The sequence below is a fragment of the Maniola hyperantus genome, chromosome 21, assembly GCF_902806685.2.
Source record: "Maniola hyperantus chromosome 21, iAphHyp1.2, whole genome shotgun sequence".
NCBI lineage: Eukaryota > Metazoa > Arthropoda > Insecta > Lepidoptera > Nymphalidae > Maniola > Maniola hyperantus.
Window position 1 is genome coordinate 6,799,180 of NC_048556.1, and position 23,433 is coordinate 6,822,612.

General features: G+C 36.7%; 1 protein-coding gene across 3 annotated transcripts in view; it reads right to left on the reverse strand.

The window, feature by feature from the left end:
* The window catches only part of LOC117992344 (uncharacterized), a 61,767-nt gene that overhangs the window by 4,309 nt on the left and 34,025 nt on the right, over window positions 1-23,433 (reverse strand). For 2 of the 3 annotated variants that reach the window (XM_069505652.1, XM_034980023.2), the window contains exons 2-7: window positions 13,275-13,516; window positions 9,017-9,228; window positions 4,619-4,794; window positions 3,189-3,295; window positions 2,399-2,586; window positions 38-150 (exon numbers count right to left, since the gene is read on the reverse strand). In XM_069505652.1, coding sequence (XP_069361753.1) covers window positions 38-150; window positions 2,399-2,586; window positions 3,189-3,295; window positions 4,619-4,794; window positions 9,017-9,228; window positions 13,275-13,483 — 1,005 coding nt within the window. In that variant the 5' untranslated portion in view covers window positions 13,484-13,516. Of the gene's footprint in view, window positions 1-37; window positions 151-2,398; window positions 2,587-3,188; window positions 3,296-4,618; window positions 4,795-9,016; window positions 9,229-13,274; window positions 13,517-18,143; window positions 18,240-23,433 lie in introns of all 3 variants that reach the window. The other variant, XM_069505651.1, reaches the window with a different exon arrangement.

Here is a 23,433-nt window from a genome sequence, read left to right on the forward strand (position 1 = left end):
ATCTACACAAAAACATGATAAATCCATAAGTACTTACGCTCGTCATCCTGTCGTAGGCCGTATCGATAATCTCTTCGACTCGCTTAGCAGACAGCCCGATTACTGATCGGTAAAAAGCTGCCAGCGCTGGCTTCCTTATTTCCCCCGTACCTGGCAATGTGATGTTACAATTTTATATAATCTATAATATATAACAGGAAAATCTAATCATAATATTCTCAAAGGTGTATGAAGTCTGACAATCCGCACTTGGCCAGTGTGGTAGATGGCTAAGTGCAGATTGACGGTGTGGAAGTACGGATTCTGAGAGGAGACCCGTGCTCTGTAGTGAGCCGGCGATGGGTTAATCATGATGATGAAATGCGAGTGTGTCTGCCTGCTAGCTTTTTACGGCCCATACCGATTGTGACGAAAGGTAAGAGATAGCTTGCATCCAGGACTAAGGCTACTTTTTAACTCGGAAAATGAAAGAGATCCCTTAGGGTTTTAAAAAAAACTTAAATCCCCCCCTAAAACTGAAAATCAACTGAAATAGGTACCTTCAGTCTTACGATATCGTCTAACTGTGATGAGGTATACCTACTAGGTATGTTTTATGAAAAAGTAATGGGCATGTAGAGTTGCGTGATGTTTTTGTTGCACTTCTAGGTACACGGTCTCTAATCAACTGTAGTGCACTTAGAAAGGCGTAAGTAGGTTAAATGAAACGTGTTTAATTAATTAAAGAGTAGACTATAATATGTACGCAAGCAACGTTCAGCGACAATTTTTGTAGAATGAAACACCCATTTTACTTTAACATTCCTTTGTGTTTTTCTAGGTCCTACCTAGGTATTTTGTAATTCTAACCGAACCTACTTAAGTGCTTACTAATTAAAAGAAGAAATATTTGTTTGTTTGTTTGTTTGTAATGAATAAACTCTGAAACTACTGATAACTGAACCAATTTTAATAATTCACTATTTAAAAGCTAGTAATAAATGATAATTTAGGGACCTACTTTTATTAATGGTTTCTTTATGTCCATAACCTAAGTACCGCACATGAGTGTAATTTGTAGTCGAAGCATTAAATTATTTTAAGACTAGGTAGGTTAGGTATGTACTTACCTACTTCAAATTAAATAAGTAGGTAGTACTTAAGTTGATAATTTTGTAAATGCAACGTGTCTGTTTTCAATCTGTCCGTCGGAGTCTTCTGATACATTTTTACGGTACCTACCTAACAGACTGATCTTGGCTTTTGCCACAGTAATACCTAGTTTATATCCAGGCGACGGACATTTACCTAAAGCCAAAGACGACGCGGATGAAGTCTCAAGCAACAACTAGATATCTCTTATTAATTAGCAGGCAGTTTTTCTAACCTTTGTAATTACCTCAGGTCCTTTTATTTCATTTATTAATACCGACTGAAAGTCCAGTTTTAATTAAATGAAATTAAATGAAAACTTTGCATCAGAGTTAAAAAAATGCTCCTATTGTAGGCTTTGTACCGAAGAAAATAAGAGTACCTAGTGTCTTTTATTATTTAGTGGCTCAGTTCTCAAACTGGCAGTTGAAAATTTCAGTTAATCCCTGTTTCAACACTTGGTAAAGTGTTGCAAAGCTGCGAAAGCAATAGTGGCAAAACACAAAAGTAGGTAAGTATCTACCTACGTATCGAACTTCGATCGAACATTTCACTAGCATTAGGTAGGTACAACAAATCATTGATATTTTGCTTTATTCTTCCAGTTATCAACTCCATCTATATCCATAAAAAAACTAGCTACTGCCATTATATTTGATAAGGCGCAGATGCCTACTGCCTGGATACATGATTAATTTTAACTTAAAGTTTAAACATTATATTTATAAAGAAATCTTAGTCACAATTTAGCTAAGTACCTAAGTACTTACTAAATTGTAAATTTCTCATACTCACTTTCAAAAACATTATTAGATAACCCAACTTAAATTATACCTACTTGTACTTTTGAGTATGTTTCATAAATCACGTAAATATAGGGCCGTAGGCGAGGACTGGCTTAAATGGTCCGGTTTTAGAAGCAACCCTCGTCTCAACAAGCAGTTAGGTATTATTCATAAATTAGGATTTTATTTGTATGAAGAATAACTTGCCAACTAACACTTATTAAAGGATAAAAGCATTGTACTTTTTCTACGCCCATTGAGTTGGAATAAATGAGTTTTTAAATTGTTTATTTTATAAAAGCTACCTACTATCAAACGATATAAAAGTCGTTCTTATTTCCTCATCATCAATAAATATTGATTACCTACCCATCTTTAATCACTATTAGCTATAAGTACCTACTTATATTCTTTTTTTTGTTCTAAATTATCTCTTTAATAGAGGATAAATTTATGGAAAGACGAAGGGAAACAATACTTACTGTCTCTATCTATTACATTAAACATAATCTTGCACAGGTACTGTAGGTAAAGCGGCAAATCAACAAAGCGTTTCATTTCTGTGAGTTGTAACGCCCATCTTGCTAACCAGCCTTCGAGGGTAGTTCTTCCAGCCATCCCACCGGCTTCGGGTCCACAAACTCTTCTGTAGTATGGCAACTCTGCATACCTGAACAAACATAATATCTTTAGATACTTAGATTTATTTACAGTAGAACTAAAGACAGGATCAATTAATTGATCAAGCCAAAAAAATCAATAAATTTAAATTAAAAATAATTTAAATTAATTTATTGACCATGTTGCTCATTCAAGAAAATGATTCTCTAATACGGAATACCTACCTAATTTTGTAATGTCGTAGTGTGGTTTAGTACTGCTGGACATAAGGGACCACAGTACAAGCCATGGTCTTGCACCCGCCGACTCGCCTGGATCTAACAGTTCCCAGTTTCCCACTTCCCTGCCACTCGTTTGTCGATTGTCCACCTAGCTAGTGGGATCTTTGTCAACGCTGCATTTTCCGGTACCAGGCTAGCACCTTAGGGGACCAACGTCTATCGGTTTTTCGAACTATGTGCCCCACTCATTGCCATATTTTCAGCTTTGGACCTGTTGTGCTATGTCGGTTACTCTGGTTCTTGTACGGATCTCCTCATTTCTGATTTGATCACTATAGAAACTCCGAGCATAATTCCAAACTTAGCTTTCTGATGAGTAAAATTATATGTACGAGTAGGTACGTAAATAATTCTACAGATAGGTACTTACTTTGTAGGCAATGGGTTGATAAAATGCTCGATGAATTCCCTTTTCACTTCCAACATCATGTGGAATTCTGATGAGTTGCTCGACCAGTCTGCGAAGTGCGCTAGTTTCTGTAAGTTTGCCGTTTAATTAATGTGATTAAGTATTGGTTCAATTTCATAGCCTAAGGGCCGGTTGTTGCAACAAATTTTGAAGGACACGTAACCTTTAAATATGGCGCTAACGAATGCTAGTCAAAGAAAGCGTTGATTAACCATCTGTTATCGATAACGTTCGTTAAAAAGTTACGCTTACGTTAACCAGTGCTGGAATCGTTGGTAATAATCTGCAAATAAGTTACGAACACCAATGATTTTTTCAAATCAATGGTTGTTTCCAACCGGCCCTTAGTTGTAACAATGCGTTTAGACTATTTTGTTTTATATTAATTAAGTACGATAATTGTTCATCCTTGCGTTAATTTTTCGATTATAAAAGTAAATTAAATTGTGGTAGGGATGCTAAGCTCTTTTGTATTAAATTAAGTAAATTGATAAGGACCTACTTACTCATTTAATTAAAAAAATTATGAAGCTTTTAGTTAGAAAGTTTTAGCTGAGAGAGAAAATACTTAGTATGTCACTAAAAATTCTTTATCTTGGGATTAAGGTGGATTTGAGTCCGGGGAGCTAAGGCGAGCAAAACATATTTTTCTTTGGAGTAAAAGCTGTTTCAGGGATTATTATAAACTCAATCTTTAAAATGACCCACAGGGAAATAAACTAGTAGGTATTAGTTATTACCTACGGCCAGAAGCTCCGAGTACCTACTTATACCAAGACTAGCTTATGCTCGCGACTTCGTCCGCGTGGACTACAGAAATTTCAAAACCCTATTTTACCCCCTTAGGGGTTGAATTTTCAAAAATCCTTTCTTAGTGGATGCCTACGTCATAATAGCTATCTGCATGCCAAATTTCAGCCCGATCCGTCCAGTAGTTAGAGCTGTGCGTTGATAGATCAGTCAGTCAGTCAGTCAGTCAGTCACCTTTTCATTTTACATATTTAGATCTGTAGCTTTCCTAACATTTTTCAATCCCCTTACGTTTGCAACTGAGAACCGATTTTCACACTCTGAAAACCTCGACCAGTGAACTTTAAAGCACGCGTTACTAAAGCACATTAAGTAAAGCGTACTGTGATGGTGGGATGATTTCTCATGTCTTACTATATGGTGGTATACTGTAGACCCACCTGTGTGACCACGGGTACATATGGTGAAATGTTATACCGTAGAACCCACCAGTGGGACCAAGGACCCGTCACGAAAATGGTAGTAGGTATACCGTAGACCCTCCAGTGCGACCACGGCTCTACGGTGGTAGGTATACCGTAGACCCACCCGTGGGTCAAAGCGGTGGGACCACGAACTCGGCACCATCATTGGAGGTATACCTCAAAAAAGTTGTCAAAATCCTGGTCACAGATGACGTCGTCTCGGTCGTGGTCAAGAAGCTCGGTGAAAAAGAGAGTCATCTTGTCGGTTTGTATGGAGCTCAGTTGTGCTAATGGCTGCTCCTCCTCCAGGTCTAGGCACTCCAGGTCTTGACTGCATCGGTTGACCCATGTTGCTGATAAATAAAGCCTTGTTTAAAATTCAATATTATATAGGGCCACGGTATGAAAAAAGACTGATAAAATCTAAGTAGATACTTAGCCATAGGCTCAAGCATTACCTAGGTGCCTACTTGTCGGTTTACTGATTTAGGTAGGTACCTAACAACTTTTTAGCCTAGGTAAAGGGGAATTAAGGTACCTTGACAGTGTGGGATTTGCAACAACTTTGGAAACTTTCAGGATATTCGTGTTCGATTAGTTAATTTTGTAAACACTAATCACTAATGTCATACAATAAAGTGGGCCTAGTATCGCTGGACGAGGATATTAACATTCAAGATCATGACGAATATCTGGGGTTAAAAGCATATTTACCTACATATAGGTAGGTACTTCGAGTCGTCGTATCTTTTATGGAAAAGTTGAAACAGCTGCTCGCATTATTTATATTGCAATACCGTGGTTGATACCCTTACGTGAGTAGGGCGGATTTTACTGCCTATACTGATATCTATTGTGGCTAGGGTGGTTGTAAAGCAGATATATATTTTTTGGGCGAAAATAATGCTTTGCATCCATAACAACCGTAATGTAACACCGCACTGCGGAACTTATTGTGTGGAAGTTAAATTGGACACGTGTTTATTTGAAAGCTGTTACAGGAAAGTTTGTTATCTATTGTGTGAATGTTTTTGAACTTGTTTAACGGTTATTATCATGTCCCATTTATAATAATTTAGAGTTGAAGTTACGGACATTTATTATGCTAAAAAAATAGGTACTCAAGCGGAAAAAATATAAGTAGGTACCTACCTATAAAGTTGCAACAGTTCTACCTAGGTACCTACTCAATAAGATAGTCTAGCGATTCAAGTGAATTTGTTAGATGGAATAAATAAATAAATAAATAAAATAAAAATCTTTTTTATTCGAATAAACTTTTACAAGTACTTTCGAATAGTCGGATGCATCTACCACTGGTTCGGAATGCCTTTCCTACCGAGAAGAACCAGCAAGAAACTCGGCGGTTGCTCTTTTCAAATATTTGATATAGGTACAAGATTATGCCATGTATAAAATAGTATTTGCAGTCTTGTGCGTTGCTGGAACGAGCTGCAGGTCAAATCCACGCTCTTTTATCATTAAGATAATCTTCAATTGTGTAATATGCTTTTTTCAGGAGTATATTTTTAATAGATTTTTTAAACTTGTGCAAAGGTAAGTCCAAAATAGTTTGCGGGATTTTATTATAAAAGGTAATACCCATACCCACAAATGACTTTTGGACTTTCCTGAGGCGGAAGGTAGGAGCTGCAAGTTTGTCTCTGTTGACTAAGTACCTAGTAGGTAAGGTAATAATATCTAAGTGTGGCATTACAAAATAGGAAAATTACTCATAAACTTGGGGTCTTATTACATAACTTTAGGAGCGGTTTAAAGTGACGTTAAATCTTTAAGTATGTACGTCATAAACATATAATCGCAAATAACATGTTGGTGATTGGTATTATATTGACATGTGATGGGAATTTTTGTAACTACATAGTGAATTCAAAAGAGAACTTTACAGTTGTTCTAGGACGTAGGTAGATGCAGAATAAATAAATGTTCATTATTTCGGAAAGTGAAGATTCGACAGAAAATCAAATTTATTTATTTAGTTGTTTGAAATAAAAAACCTTTATTATTTTTCAATTTTAATTTATATATTATAAGTATTGTATGGTAATTGTGTATAGCCGAGCCTGTAGATATAAAGTAATAAAGTATATGTAACTAAGTATGCTTTATATCACTATAGCTTGATTTACTAACGGCGATATTTAACTGTCATCAGGTCTGAAAGAAATCAATAAAATGCAACGAGATACAAGTTTCATACAACACTGTGCCTAAAATTATAAAGTTTTCTATTAAATACAACTTATGCTTATTACCTAGGCACATCTGATTAAAATGATTCAATAATCTCAATTGTTTCTGGAACAGCAAAATCTGTATCATCGAATTCACAAGTTTTTGGCATAGCTTCACTGAGTTTAACACTAAAAGGTACCACCACTTTTAGCACACGATTCACTACGTACCACTCTGCACGTGTCACATCCACCATCATAGGTAACATCCTCACATCTACAAAAGGATCTAGGTTGTTCGTCTGATCAATAACCGTGAATAACACTCTATTCTGAATTTTCACATCAAGAGTCGATTCGTTCAATCCATCGAGGTCATAAGAAATCATATAACCATTGCTTGTATAGGTCTCTGTAATCCAATTTTTATTATCCTCACAAGTAATCTTCAGAAGGCTGTCCAGTCTGCGGGCGTACCTCAAAACAGTTTCAAAATATTCTGATCGTGTTAAATATTTTTTTGTAGTTTTACTTTTTTTTGAAGAGCGGCCTTCAGCAAAGCTGCTGAGACCTAGAACGGTACACAAAAGTGGCAACCAGTTCATTTTAAGTCTTGACGAGTACTGTAACTTTGAAGAATAACCTAAGAATGAGTAATGCTTACACAAAACAATCAGCATATGAGTTGTAATAATTGTGGTTTACGTAAAATTAATTATTTGTATAGCAGGAAAATCCTACTTGGACTAAACCATGGCAAAAAAAAGGATAACATAAGTTCCTATTTAATTATAACTATAACATAAGCCATGTATACCTACTGCTAAGATTTGTAAATATTTTGCAGTCCAATAGGTAGGTACATGGGTAATGGACATGCCTAGATTGTACTCTACCCAGTGCCCATGAATCGTGCGATCTGTTTGATCATCCTTTGTGTAATATTTCCACTATGGCTTTACTCGGGTAAAGCCATTTTTATGTATCAAATTCTGGCAATTTGTTAGTTTCTATATAAAAGTGTATCCATTGTACATTCTGCGGTGGCTATTATTCCAACGCATAAAATGTATGTGCCATAAATTCCACCATCTAGACAGGGGTTTTCAATAAACTTCCCCAGAGTACTTTTTACTCGTGCATTTGATGTACACTTCATCTTCATAAATTTCAGTATATTAAGTTACGAATTGAGATTTTCTGGGATGTTTATTATAACTTTGCATATGGACGCACATAAGTAGAGCAAAGTGGTGAAGATTCATTTTCATTACACTGATTTCTTGGTAATTAGGTAATTTATGTTTGAAAATCTGCTTTTCAAAAATTTTGGCATAACTATTTAGGCCATATAGGTTAAATATACTTAGTTCTTTGAATTAACATATATTCAGATGAATCGTAGAATTCAGGATGATTCAGAACATTGCAATTTGCAACTAACATAGATTAAATTGCAACGGATTCCCTACAAGCTATGCCGAGAAGCTATCTAATCAATCTTGAAACTCAGTGCAGTTTCACACGATTGTAATAGCTTGTAGGAATAAATTGAGCCGTGCTGAAGATATATTATTAGGTAGGAACTAGGTACCTTAGAACCATAAAATATACCTCCCGCGAATTTCATTTTCATAATGCATCATATTCATGAGAAATGGCTAAGTATCTATATTTACTTTAAAATATGTATGTGAGATATAAGAAGGTTCTGATGCACTGCAGCTCTTTAAATAATTCATGAGAAGACAAACGAATGAGACGTTAGTTTATTTCAAATATTCCTTTGTTCATTGCGACTGGAGAAGACAGGATGAAAGAATAAAATAAAGCTTTATTCCATTTGAAATGAACTGTCATATATTTTCTAAAGGATAGTGCCTTCAGGTGCGGATTTTATGAAAGAAAGAGAAAATTGTATCACTAGTAACTGTATCCAGTAGCATGACAGTCGGTTAGTTACGTTACAATTACTGTTAAACTTTGACCACCAATAAAAAGCAAAGTGTAGGTACACGTCAGTACTCATCCATCAGGTTATTAAGTATAACCCGAAGTTGACAAAACCAACTTGAACTTAAAAATAGTAGCAGAACACTCAATAAATTTTGAAATCCAACCTCACAGGGTTTTTATTTTTCTTTTTAGCAACTGTTGAAATAACTCTTAAGAAATAAACTCTTTAATTTACGTTTTCTTAATAAATCTGTGGTGAAGGATTTTTGTTAATTAGTATAGTACCTATTATTTTTAAATCCATACATCGTTATATTTTTAATAAACCTACCTATCTTTGTTATCTATCAAATCTACTTAGGAAAAAAAGTCTACTAGCTAGAGACTAATATCAATTAGTTAGGTAGGTAGTAGGTAGACTTACTCCAAACATGGACACTCCATCCGTGATTTTTCTCGTCTTCGCTGTGCTCCGTCGCTTGCATTGGATTTCCAGGGACTTCTGATTCTGGTAACGTCCTCCACCGCTTTAACAATTCTTTGGTTTTATCCTTTGTCTTATCGCATGCCTGCCGCCAGTTGGTGAAGTATTTGCGGGATACCTTCGGGCTAAGTGTGGTCGATTTTGAGTCTTGTCTGAAAAAAAATTAAAAAGAGGCATAAAAATAAGTAAGAATACCTACCTGTTAATTCGGTTAGGCATAAAAAATCTCTATAGTAACTAACTACCTACACAAAATTGACTTTCGCTTTTCACAATGTTCTATGCAGAATATGCTGTCTCAAAGATATTTTTAGACCAAATAAATTGATCAAAATATGTTAACAGACAAAATATCTACCTAGTATACCAGCTATAGTAGGTACCTACTGGTCTAATACCTACCGTTTAATAAAGTAACATTTTGGAATTTATTAGATGACATCGCCAATTTCAAAGAGTGTTTAATGTTTATACAAAGCGCTCGAAGCTTAATCAACGTTGTGCGAACTAAAATGTAAAGGCTTGATTAAATGTCGGACGAAGAGCTACCGTGCTCTTTTGGATGACACTCTCTAAAATTACTCAATATATTAGGTACCTACAGTCTACACAATTTGGCAGCCTTGTTAATGAAAATTACTCTTCTCTATAAATAGTTTAAAATATCACCATACATTTTTGATGTTAGATAAGGGTACCCACCCTTTCTACCCAGGATGCGTGAGGATGCGAAGTAATTTATGAGAAACTAATAGATTATGCTCGCAACTTCGTCCGGGTGGACTACCCAAATTTCAAACCCCTATTTCAACCCCTTAGGAGTTGAATTTTCAAAAATCCTTTCTTAGCGGATGCCTACGTCATAATAACTATCTGCATGCCACATTTCTTTGGTTTGGTTGGTTTGAGCTGTGCGTTGATAGATCAGTCAGTCAGTCAGTCACCTTTTACTTTTATATATTTAGATTCTTCAATAGGATTGGATTGTTTAAAGTGTTGCGGTTAATATTCATCATGATCATTATCATATCAGCCCGCGGACACAGCCTAAGAAGGGACCTGTGCTGCGGACGTCCACTGTTGATTATGCCTTCTCTATTGAGCGCCACCACATCCTTTCCTCAGCGTTTCTCATTCAGCTGCTTCCCGCCAGCATATAGGTACCTACTTACTATGTACGAGATATTTACGAGATAGTGATCTGTTCAATAGATTGCATCTGCTATAAAAATAAACTGCTGATACGTTTCGTATGGAACAACAAAAATCAACGGCTCCATCAGTCATTGTAATTTGTAGCTCATCAATCATCCGCCGGCTGGAGTATACAGTAGGGTATGAACTATGAATGCTTCGTTAGGTAATCGTTATGTGCACTTACTAAATATTTGCCAAACGTCAAAACTCAACAGTAAGAACAAGAATAACAGATAATAATATGTATCTACCCCGTACCTACCGCGCTACCGCTTACGTTTTACGGAGCTTATCGATAATAACCACGGTTTGCTTAGGGACTTATTATTGTGGTTATTGGGTAGCTAAATGTTTAATTAATGGCTTTATGGACTAAGAGCCAGCGCGTGTCAGACCTTCGTTATTTTATAACAGCTGAAAGTTTCTCTGCGTGTTGTCCCCAACACTGGGAGGAACGTTTGTTTGGCTTTGGAAGATAAACATTTAATAAAGGTGTAAAAAATCTTACGTCAAAGTATAAAGTCGAATTTTTTATATTTTCTTTAGAATAGTATTAGAAATCACGTCATGCATTGCCAGACCCCTAGTGTCGTGGCAACCCTCTGCCAGACACATTTAAACTTTAAAATTTTAAGGGTGTCTGGCAAAGGTTTGCCATGATACTTTGACGAAAGATTTTTTACATCTTTATTATCTGTTATCTCCCAAAGCCACCATGATCCAAACAAACGTTCCTCCCAGTGTTGGAGAGAATACGCAGAGAAGCTTTCAGCTTTTATAAAATAATGAAGGTCTTGCACGCGCTGGCTCTTTCTTAGAAGATGTATGTTACTTGTTCGTAGAATTGGAAGTAGAGAAATATAGCTCTCGCAGGAACATTTAGGAATGTCTGGTAGGTGTTATATTGTTATTATTATCTGTTCTTGCATATATATTTATTTAAGAACCTAGGTGTTTTTTATTTTAAAAATAGGACTGCAAATAAATAGCAGGCAGGCTAGCTTTTAAACATATACTTATTATGAATCTTATGAAAGCTATGCAATAGACACCTCGCAGGTAGGTATCTGTAAAACATTCAACCCACGAGCGTTCGAAAGAAAACGTAAAAATGTCGTCTAGGAAACTGCATATCGGTATAAGTACGTGTGGCGATGGTGCATGGATCGTGAATCATAGTGCAGCCCATAACTAGAAAGAAACGTCTACTTCGCCGTACGATTAAATTTACTATCGCCAACGAAGCCAACCAACGTTGAACACGTTCCGACTCTATGATTTATTACTGTAATAATATATGGCTAATTATACATATAATGCGTGCCTGTTATCTTGTTATCAGAACCTAATTACAAAGCTTATCGATTACGTATATATATATCAGCCATTGTCAGCTGATTGATTAATGTTCGTTATGTAGGATGATAGATGTTCATTCATTTGCGGAAAATAGCTTATTTCACGACGTTTGTTATGGATTGGGTTGGGAGTACCCACGGAATATCCAATTTGCAAGTTATACTTACAGAGAGATACCGCACACCAAGTGGGATCGGTTTCGTCCGTTGGTAACCAATGTTTCGTAACCAGCTACGAATTAATAACATTTATACTTCGTCTTTTCGTTACTGGTTATAAATGTTTCTATTAGTCCACGTGACATTTCGATAGCTAATATCAACCCCATACATTTTTGGACCTTTCTACTAGCGACATCGCTAATAGAATGTCTAGGCCCTCAGGAATGTTTTGTCCGGATTTGTAACGGAATAAGATTAAAATAACGGTGTTTCGTAGTAATCAGTTACAAAAAGACATTAATCTTACATATATTCCGTTAAGAACCCGGATAAAGTATTCTTGGTTAGTACCTCAAGTTGTGAAACGACGTCATTTTGATTTTAATCCGTTTCGAACCCGGATAAAATAATCTTTTACATTTCTAATCAAAATACTTTTTAGGGTTCCGATTCTAAAACAGATTTTTTATTTATTTTTACGTATAATAGTTTTTGATTTATCGTGCAAAATGTGAAAAAACTACTGTAGTACGGAACCCTCGGTGCGCGAGTCTTTCTCGCACTTGGCCGGTTTTTTTATTTCAGAACATAGGTAGTGTGTATTCACAAGCTAGTCAAAAAATTATATAAGAGGAAAAGGTGACTCACTGACTGACTATCAACGATTCAATACACAGCTAGTTGAGTTGGACCAAACGAATCAGCTGCCTTCACACTACACATTCTTTCTCAACAACGCGTTCGCAACGCATCGCATCGCAACACAACGCAACGCAACGCAATATGGTATATTTACAAAAATAATCTTAATCTTATTGAATTCAGGGGCACTAAGTACTCTGTCAAAGATGCTTACCCCAAGAAAAGGACTTCCTCTGAAATCCAAAATGGTTGGCAACCCTTATAGTGAGACTCTCGACTCTCGAGTCTCGAGTACCTAATATTTCAATGAAAAGTTAAGTTGTACAATGTACGCTATATGCAAACAACCTCCGTTGAAAACGATAAAACTTTACGGAAATTAATTCAACGAGTCCAATTGATATAATTATGTATTCTGATTTTTATTTATCATTGCTCTATGTTAAAATATATTGTTCTTTATTAAAAAATCCTACTCTCCAAAAAATATCGTCCATTAAGTCGAGAGGAATCAACGTCTAAAACGGGACGTATAATTAAAACACAAATGCTATTAAGTATATACCTATGTAAGCATAGGTACTTACTTACATATAACATACATACATGTTACATAGCATAATAACAACAACACATACATAGCATAGTAACAGGTAACAGTAGGTTGATAAAGGTTAGATTTTTTGTCGTGGTCGTAAATCGTACCTACTTAATCTTTTCATAGGAAGGAGGAAGAATAAAATATAGTAAAACAATTAGAGTGTACTGCTTGCTTGTAATTCAATAGTAATTTACAAAGTGCAGGAAAGAAGTATTAGGTCTAACGTGATTTTTTTTACCTGTCAAAGGTTTCTCTGGAGCTTTCACTGGCTCTCGACAACCGTCTCTCTGCTCTTCTCAGGCCCTCTTCGCTCGGAGACTTGTCCTGGGTCCTTAGCTCCTTCTCCGACTTGCTGCTGGACCTGGAGGTTTTGCCTTCTTCCTCCTTCTTGGTAGCCGGGTTTAGGGGAGAGAGGTTGCCCGGCTTTTCATGACGTTTCATCTCCATATTTCAGCGTGGGTGATCATCATCGCGGCTCGTCTGTAGAAGATATGAGATTCTAAATTCGGGTGTCTTTAAATACAGTTGGTGTCACGTAAAAAGACCTCTGATCTGTGCTGTGGGTGCTTATCGGTATATTTGGGGCAATGCTGGAGGTAGTTATTCCGTCGTGCATTGATTCGTCTTTTAATTCTCCTTCCTTTTTCTGTCGTTTCGCTGGCCGTAGGTAAGTAAGGGCATATAAATACTTATGCGAAGATACATTTTGACTAGGTACTATCATGCAGAGGCCTATTTAAGTGACATGAAATGTACAGCAATTATAATGGTTCTACGATGGAGAAAATGTAAACTACGTGTTAGTACCGGTATAAGTGATTGCCATAAGGCAACGTGACGTGATTTATAGGGTCCTGAAAAATTTGAGATTTAAATATATTTTTTTGAGAGAAGTTGTCTTCGTTGTTTTCTTTAGAGGTAAATTCGGAGAGTATGCTGAAGAGTATAATATCGTCCTGTACAGTCTTCTATTCTTTTTTGCGCAGATAATAAATGGACGATGTTGAGAGAATGACATAAAATGCGGAGAAGACACAAATGGAGAAAGCCATCAAAAAAACTTCAAAAATTGCCTTTAAGCTGAAATAATGGAACGAACTATTGTGTGATCTTTTCTATCTACTCTATCATGGAAAGCGATACAATAAGCGGAACCTGAAACGGTTAGGGGTATTACAGCTACAAACACCTACCTAACTGGCTATTAGAGAGTAATGTAGATAGTAGATACGCTGTACGGTATTATATTGGAACAGCATTAGATATCTACGGCTTCGCTCCAGAGAAATTTCCGCAAGAAGAATTTTACATGGTGTTATTTTTCTGCGCAACGTTATATGATGCTTTTTTTAAATAAACTTTGTAAATAAAATGAAGGCAAAAAAGGCTTAATTAAATCATAAAAAAGAAATCTATTAATCATATTCTTAAAATGTTGTTCACTATCTATCTAAGTAATTATTATAATTTATATTGTAAAATTCAATTAGCTAAGAAATACAAAGAAAAGATTTAACTAATCCTGAATACAAACACAAACAATGGCGGTTCTTTAGATAGGTATCTAGAGAAAGGCTCTTTTCTAAATTGGCTCAATGATTTATTTTTATTTTGGGAAACCCTTTTTTAATAAGGAGTTCATTTTCATGCACAAAAATTAAACCCATAAAGGATTTCATTTTTATGCATGACTTATGAGTTATGCCCATTGGTATTTCAGTTTGCCCTTGTACCTTTTCCTTTTGAACTAGTCAGGTAGAGTTTCATGATCTGAAAATACTTCATTGAAATAAACATATAGCTACTTGAAATGAAGGGCAATAAATGTGGGTTTTCTAATCTTTACGTACTTAGGTACCTAACCTAACCGAATGGTTGAACGCAAATTCTTCCCCACATAATAAACCTACCATCCATACTAATATTATAAATGCGAAAGTATGTCTGTCTGTATGTCTGTCTGTCTGTCTGTCTGTCTGTCTGCTAGTTTTTCACGGCTCAACAGTTCAACCGATTTTGACGAAATTTGGTACAGAGATAGCTTACATCCCGGGGAAGGACATATGCTACTTTTTATCCCGGAAAATTGAAGAGTTCCCACAGGATTTTTAAAAAGCTCCACGCGGACGAAGTCGCGGGCATCATCTAGTATATTATAATTAGCTTGTTAAAGGTTGAAACAAACAGTTCGCGAGACAGTATCGTGTCTGTAGATATATGGATGAACTTGAGCTTTAATTTTAGATTTAAGAAATTTAAATTGGAGAAGAATTTAAGACATTCCTGCAAAATTTATGTGTAATAGTGGTGTGTATAGCACACCACATCTACGTATAAATTTTCCGGATCGAAACATTACGTAGATACCAACTTACCAAAGAGCAAAATATTCAGCATTTTGCATATTATTGTAAAATCTTTTCCTGTTTTGTTTCACGCTATGTCAGCGAACAATGAGATAAAAATAAAATCTATTTATAAGTGCCATGGGTTTCCATTGCGACAAAAATTTACTACATAGGTATGCATTTCATTTTAAAATAGAACTAAGTAATTGACCTGTGGTGTGTGTACTATTTGGTGGGTTTGATATTGAGTTTCAATCCGGTCACGTACCTACCTCTAACTTTTTGGAGGTTTTGAAAAAATAAGTATCGTTTTGATCGTGTTGAAAAATTAAATACATATCACTTGGTTTAACGGTGAAGCAAAACATCGTGAGGAAACCTGCATGCTTAGAGTTCTCCATAACGTTCTCAATAGTGTGTGAAGTCTGCCAATCCGTATTTGGCCCGCGTGGTGGACTTAGTGGTGGACGCGTAGTTGAGGCGATCGATTGATGATTACGGAAGTTTTCAATGGGAAACAGCTAAGTATAGTACGCGACAGTTCGTGATGGCAATCGGGGTATGAGGCGGGGGTTCGCCACGCACACCCGTACGTCACCCGCGCTATCCCGCACCGGGTTAGCGCGGAGGCTATGCGGGTGTGCGAGGCGTCCCCACCCCGATTGCGATTTATAGTAAGTATATCTTATTTTAGTTTTACTTGTGTTTTTATAAAAAATCTAAAAAGTAAATAAATAATAAATATAGCGAACTAGCGAGCATGGCAGTAATCCTCAGGCCATGAAGTGAATTTTTCATTTCCCACGGTCGTTGACTAAAATTTTTAGAGGAAAATACTCGGACTCTTGTTTGCACAACCCAATCTGAATTTACAACAAATTTTTTTTTTAATTTATTTAACTGTTTTATTTCTAGTGTCTGAATAAAATGAGCAACACTGGCAACACATTATCTACTATAGGTACCTACCAACCCGGATTAAATATTCCTGACTAGGTGAAGCCCGCGACTTCGTCCGCGTGAGTTTCGGTTTTTAAAAATCCCGTGGGAACTCTTTGATTTTCCGGGATAAAAGGCCTATGTTCTTCCCCGGGATGTAAGCTATCTCTGTACCAAATTTCGTCAAAATCAGTTAAACGGATGGCAGCTACCAGACAGACAGACAAACACACTTTCGCATTTGTAATATTAGTATGGATATGAATTAGTAACCAGTTACAATACAAACTTAATTTTAATCTTATTCCCTTATTCCGTTACGAACTGATAAAATACTCTTGAGTTACGAAAAGATGACAGCCTAAATTCTTGACACCATCCATGTGACCCAGCCGCCAGCGCCACGCAGGAGCGCCGTTAGGTTTTAGTGGGTATTCCGGTCGTCTCTCGGCTGGCGAGTCCCACATACCCTGCCCGTTCACGGGAGGGATGCGTAAATGCATTTCCCAACGATTAAAAAAAAAATGTTCGAAGGCCGAAGACCCTTAGTCAAACCGTTATCAGTGACCTTGAATTATTGTTGTTGACGATATATGTATTGTAATATATTGTTGTTCATACAATATTTCAAAAGGCAAATTGGGTAAACCCGGTAAACACAATACAAATGCCCCCAACTACAAACTTCCGAACAATTTGAAGAGTACAATCAATAACACAAACTTGGAAATCAAGTTTCATTAAGTAGCAAACTTCGCCCAAGTTACCGTTTGGGACACAAGGTCTTAAATAGTGAATGCTGATCGACTGAAAATTTATTTCCAGGGCAATATAAACCTTATTATAGAGATATATTAGTTTGATTTTGTAGTAGCCTAAGCTCTTAGGGATTTTATCAGAAAGGAACTTTTAAAAGTATTGCTAAAATATGTTAAAAGCAAGGTAAAAGTGGATACATTCAAGATTGAAGTAGATGCATTAAATAGGTGATGATTTCTACTCTCTTTCTTTCGAAGATTTTTTACGGTTGAAAATATTCACTTTAAAAAGAAATTATTTGTAAGGAAGGCGCTAGAAAAAGTTAGAGCATTTTTAATTAAAATCCATGCATATACTGATATTATTATGCAAAAGTGCCTGTTTCTGTCTATCTGTGTATCTGATATCTTTCGTACGTTTCGAGTAGGTACCTACGTAAGAACTTTTATTCCGGAAAATCAAAGAATTGATCTTAGGAAAACCTGAATCTACGTGGATAAAGTCGCGGGGATTAGTTAGTAATCTAAATCGTGTCTAATACTATCCTATTTAAAAGCCACTGCACTAAGTAAAAGCTTTTAAAAATATTGCAGCAGCGGCCGTGTTGAAACGATGTCAGATAGATATTTCAGACTGCAGGCGGGATGCAGTCAACTGATTAATCCATTTACGGGCTACTTCAATAACCGACTTGCTTACTTTACCCGTTCACTATCAAACGACGGTATTATTATAGAGACCACAGAATTCAGTATACGCATAGAAGTGGTAATAAGTGAACAGTATAACTACAGAAGTGGTAATAGTCTAGTGGTTAAGACGTTCGATTTCGGGTACGTACCTCGAATTTTTCGATGTTAGGTGCGTTTTAAGCGATTATGTCACTTTCTTTACGCTCTCAAAAGGTATGTCAAGTCTGCCAGTCCGCACTCGGGGTGTACTATGGCAAAAACTCCTTTCATTCTGAGAGAATACCGGTGCTTAGATGTGTTGCTCGATGATGATGATAATACAAATGGTAAACAATGAAATTCAGCGGTCGGCACTTGACCTCTACTTACGAATTTTTAAGTCACGCCTGATGCTGCTGACGAAACGAAAATGGTATCTGTTGCGTCTCTGATCGCTCTTGTATCGTGTTGTGGGTATGCGACTTCCTTTAAATTAAATTTTAATTTAATTTAAACAACTTTATTGTTAACAAAATTACAGAGAGTAAGAATACAGGATACACTTAAAAAACAAAGGACGACCTTATCACTGAATTATTGAATAGGTAGTTTAGAATTTCGTTCAACTTATTCGACTATTCAAAAGTTACGACGGGTTAGCCGATTAGTTTCGAACCTACCCGATCCCAAATTTTGCAACTATGGTACGGTACAACCGGTAATTTAATATGGGATTTTGAGATGGGTCAGTAGGTATTAGGTATACTAATAGATACAGAAAGTTTTATAGCCGATTGGCATTATTCCAATAACAGCGATCCAATCCTTATCCAGCGCTATTAAATATTGTTAGTTCAAGTAGGTATCAGTACCATCACTAATCATATTTTAATGCAAAGTTATTGTTGGTTTATTGGTTTGTCCTTCAATCACATTGCGTCTCTATTACTTACCAATTTCCTTAAGAGGCAATAGCGCTAAATTTTGGGCCCCCTACTCTTACTTAAAAGATTTTTATTTTTTGTAAACATCTATAGGTACCTACTAATATTATAAATATGAAAGTGTGTTTGTTTGTTTGTTTGCTTATCCTTCCTTCACGCCCTAACTAAGCAACCAATCGACTTGATTTTGGTCATAGAGATAGTTGAAAAAACGGAGAGTAACATAGGCTACTTTTTATCCCGGAAAATCAAAGAGTTCCCACCGGATTTTTAAAACGGATCCACGGTGACGAAGTCGCGGTCATTATCTCGTTTCTATATTATGTATAATATTTTGAAAAGCTTTTATATTAACGTGTAGTAAAAAGTGCAACTATTTCACTATCAAATGAAAAGTCCCAAACATTTTAGGTTAGTTTAAAATTGATTAAAGTGTGATGTTTGTACACTGAATCGTAGCGATGGAAATGCAAACGTAATATAACGTAGCATCACAATTCACAAAGCGCCGTAGGTCTGTATCGAAAACTGTTGTTTTGCCTGTCCACCGCATTATTCGTAATTATTTGGATGGGAGCAGGATGGTTTATTTTTAAGTATCTCGGTAGAAAATATTATCTTTACAGCTCCAAGAACCCCGTACATTTAAAAGAATCGAAGACAACGTTGCGTAAGTTCTGAGCTACTTTGTTACTGATATTCAATACGTGACCTTTTTCCAGGAAGTTTCAAGTATCGTAACATCCTTTGCACGTATCTGTAAGTACATTTTCAAGTTTTTGGGAACATCTCTTTATGATATAAGGTTGAATTTTCAGAAATCCTTTCTTAGCGGATGTCCACGTCATAATAGCTATCTGCATGCACAATTTCAACTTGATCCGTATAGTAGTTTGAGCTGTGCGTTGATAGTTCAGTCAGTCAGTCAATCACCTTTTCGTTTTATATATTTAGATTAAATACAATCTGAAAATGTACCCTATTCATTGTGTAGCCAGTCGAACATAAATAATAATCCGTATTCAGTTCGGACACGGACACTATGGACAGAATACTGGATAGGTACTGGCACACAAGACCAAAGAGTGTCGAAAATCGCAACTGTAAAGTGTCGAGAAAATGACAACAAATTATTTGGATTATTATATTCGGATTATTATCCGGAACGAGGCAATTCGCAGAAGAACAAAAGCGACCGACACAGCTCAAAGGATTAGTAAGCTGAAGTGGCAATGGGCACCTAGGTCATGTTTGTCGCAGAATCGACGGCCGTTGGGGCGGACGTGTTCTGGAGTGGAGACCGCGGACCGGTAAGCGCAGTATGGGACGACCTCCAGCCCGCTGGCGCTGGACCGATGACCTGAAGAAGGTGGTGGGGAGCGGATGGATGAGGAAGGCCGTGTTTGGTGGCGCGCTCTTGGAAAGGCCTATATCCAGCAGTGGACGCAAACAGGCTGATGGATTGATTGGATTGGCTTAATTATATAAGTAGGTACGAGTAAGTGTAAACTTCAAAGCTTTCCATCTTCATCTTTACTACTTAATCACAGTTCAGATCCCAGATAGATCCCGTGTTCATCTGCTAGCTTTTCCGTATTTTCGAATAAAGTAATTCATAAAGTTATAACATAACACCTACTGCAATTTCCATCATGAATAAATAGCATGGAATAACTTTTAACCATTGTTAATTTGACAACCCCTCTCCATTCGCCAAGTATTCGTGACCTGAATTAAATTACGAAGGTTTATTTTCGCGATGAGAAAGTAAAATTTTTCCGTGGGTGTTACATATTTGGCGTAGAGCCCGTACAAATTTTAGCAGCACAAACTTATTAGCGCAATGTCTACAAAAGCTTTATAAAGTGCTAAACAGGTAAGATATTTAAATTTTGGAAAAAAACACGTTCAGAACATGAAAAGTGTCGAAAAAGTTTGTATAGTTAGACTACGTCGGAGTAGGTAATCTAGACTAGGTATTATAGGGTATGTCACTAGGCACTTTCATATACCTACTCTAGGCTTGGAAATGTTAAAATGTGCTTCTAGTTATCTATCTTGACTGTCAGGCGTGTAGGCGAGTAGGCCACTCAGGATCAAAATTAAATTATCTATCAGAATTTTAGACCATCTATTTTACGGTCTCAATCTAGTTAGTATATCTATAGTAAGTAGGTTTCCCGTTGTGTATAAAAGTTGGTTGGTTTTATTGAAGTAATAGGGTAGGGTTCTTATATAGGTCAAGTATGCACGAGTGGGTACAAGAGGGCCGGTGGTGCATAATATATTGATTTATTTTATTTTATTATTTAGTGCGCTGGCGATGTTTTCCTAATAAAAAAATAAAATATTTGTATAGCTTCTCGAGCTGTACGAGTAATACCTAGGTATCTAATTCAAATATAAGCGTGTAATAATAATTAATAGTTTTTGCTAGATTTTTATACACTATTTTCTTATTTTGGGAGATCCATCTTTAAAATAAATAAATAAAATAAAAAATGCAGAGCCTAATTTACAACTGTCATAATTATTTCTAAATATTGAGGTATTTGGGAAGCTTTGACCCTGGCTAGTTAGCATCCTACTGACCACTAGCCCGCTACCATCTTGGACTGCAATTCATTATTCATCACTTATCATCAGCTGAGATCACACTAAAAAGCTACCTGCCTAATTTTCTATCGTTTATGAAAAATCGCTCAAGTGCCAGTCGAGCTCGCACACGAATGGTTCCGTACCATCGGATACAAGAAATAACACTTTTTTATTATTTGTTATTTTAGCAGCAATAGAAAAACACATTCTGTGAATATTTCAACTCATTACTTATTACGCTTCACGAGATACAGCCCACTGACAGACAGACGGACGGACGAACAGCGGAGGTTTCGTAATATCCTGTTGGCACCCTTCGGGTACGGAACCCTAAAAAAGTAGTAGACAAAACCTAGCAAGGCGGGCCAAACATATAAGCAAGTTACTCATAAAAATGCAATATTGTTATCGAGATCACAAGGCTTTTGGTGGTACATTCTGTTCGGGAAAATAAAGGAAATAGGCAATAGCATAACGCGAGAACATAGCGAGAATGCTTTTTGCCATTGCAATAAAAATAGTGGGGTTTTCAGAGCTGAGTATTGGATTTCGTACATCGAAGCATCGGGGAGTGTTATTTAGCTCTCAGTATATTTTCATTCTTTTTTATTTTGTCGTACTTTTTTGTTTTGATGTTATGCCTTACTCCCTCTCTCTCTCTGCGAGATATGGTATGCTAAACAAGCATATAGTGCGTACAAAATGATTACTCACGCGCCATTTTACCTGTATGGGTCAACTGACATGTCAAAAGTACGGTTCTCACCTTTAAAAAATAAGGATTAAACCGTAAATTTGCAACAAAAAGTTAAAATGGCGCGGGAGGAGTTAAATTTTACGCACTATAGGTACATATATTATATAACCGCAGTCTAAAGAGGCCAATACAGTTGACCAACTGAGATATCTAGACAGCAATCATGCGGGATAGGTATGAGATACGGTAAAGTACGCTTCTCCAACTGTACACCGCCACATTTTTGTCGTAGGAACAATAATATGGTGACAACTCTATGTGCACACGACAGTACAGTCAGTACGACAAAGCTTTATCGAAGCTTTTACATTTACAAATCTTTGTCACGCGTCGTTATGTGTTCTTACAGATGAGCGGCAGTTTGTCGACGACTGGGGTCACGCTACAACAGCTGTCAGCACGACAACATGAACAGCACTAGCCGCCGTCATGCAACGACGGCACAGTTTAGCATTTTTTAGGCGTCAGTGGGCCGAAACAACGGGTTAGAGGAGCACACCAACCCGCGCGCTGCGCCGCAATCCGCGTTTGCCATCTACATTAGTGTGAGTGCTATATCCGTACACAGCACGCGAGCGCGTGGGACAATACCTACACGAGCTCGCACTTGCATCGTAGGTTAGACGCGACTATTTAATTGCCGGGAACTATACCTACCCTTGTCCTCGACAAAGTGGTGCTCATTTGTACGAACAATTACCTTCGCCTTTTGTGTCTGTACTAATTAGATTGTAGTAACTGTTTACCTTTAATATGAGCAGTAATTAACGGTAATTGGATTTCGCGAGTAATGATAATGATTAATGTAAGCTGTGCTTTTGTGTTAACACGTTAGCTTATGCGTGTGGTTTCACCCGATTGACTGGAAATAAATTAATTTTTGAAGAGAATATTAAACATTTATTATTTTTTGTCGGACGCGTTCGGATCGATCAGTTGCAACTCGCGACGTGTCTGTCATAATAATATCACTAGTGTTTTTAAGCACCCGAATTATTATTTATTTGCCGCTGCGTTAACTACAACTCATAATATAATATTAGTTTAGGTACTTATTATATTTGTGCCCGTTTTCACTAACGATGAACAAGGCAGCGCCTCATTAAGTAACAACTAAGTTAAAAGAGATCCTTATAGGTCTAATTTATTTTTAACTAAATGATTTTCTCTAGGCATTCACTAAATATTTAGGCATCCGATTTAGGCGACTAGTGAAAACAGGCAATAATATTTTTTTTCCGTCGCGCACGTCAGTCGCTTCGACTCAACTCGAAGAAGTCTATCCATAAGTTGATACCTAATGTCGCGATGTCTTTATGAGCCATAAAAGTGGGTTTAAAGACCAATTTCTGCCACTTGGGTGCACTCAAAAATTGTGGAA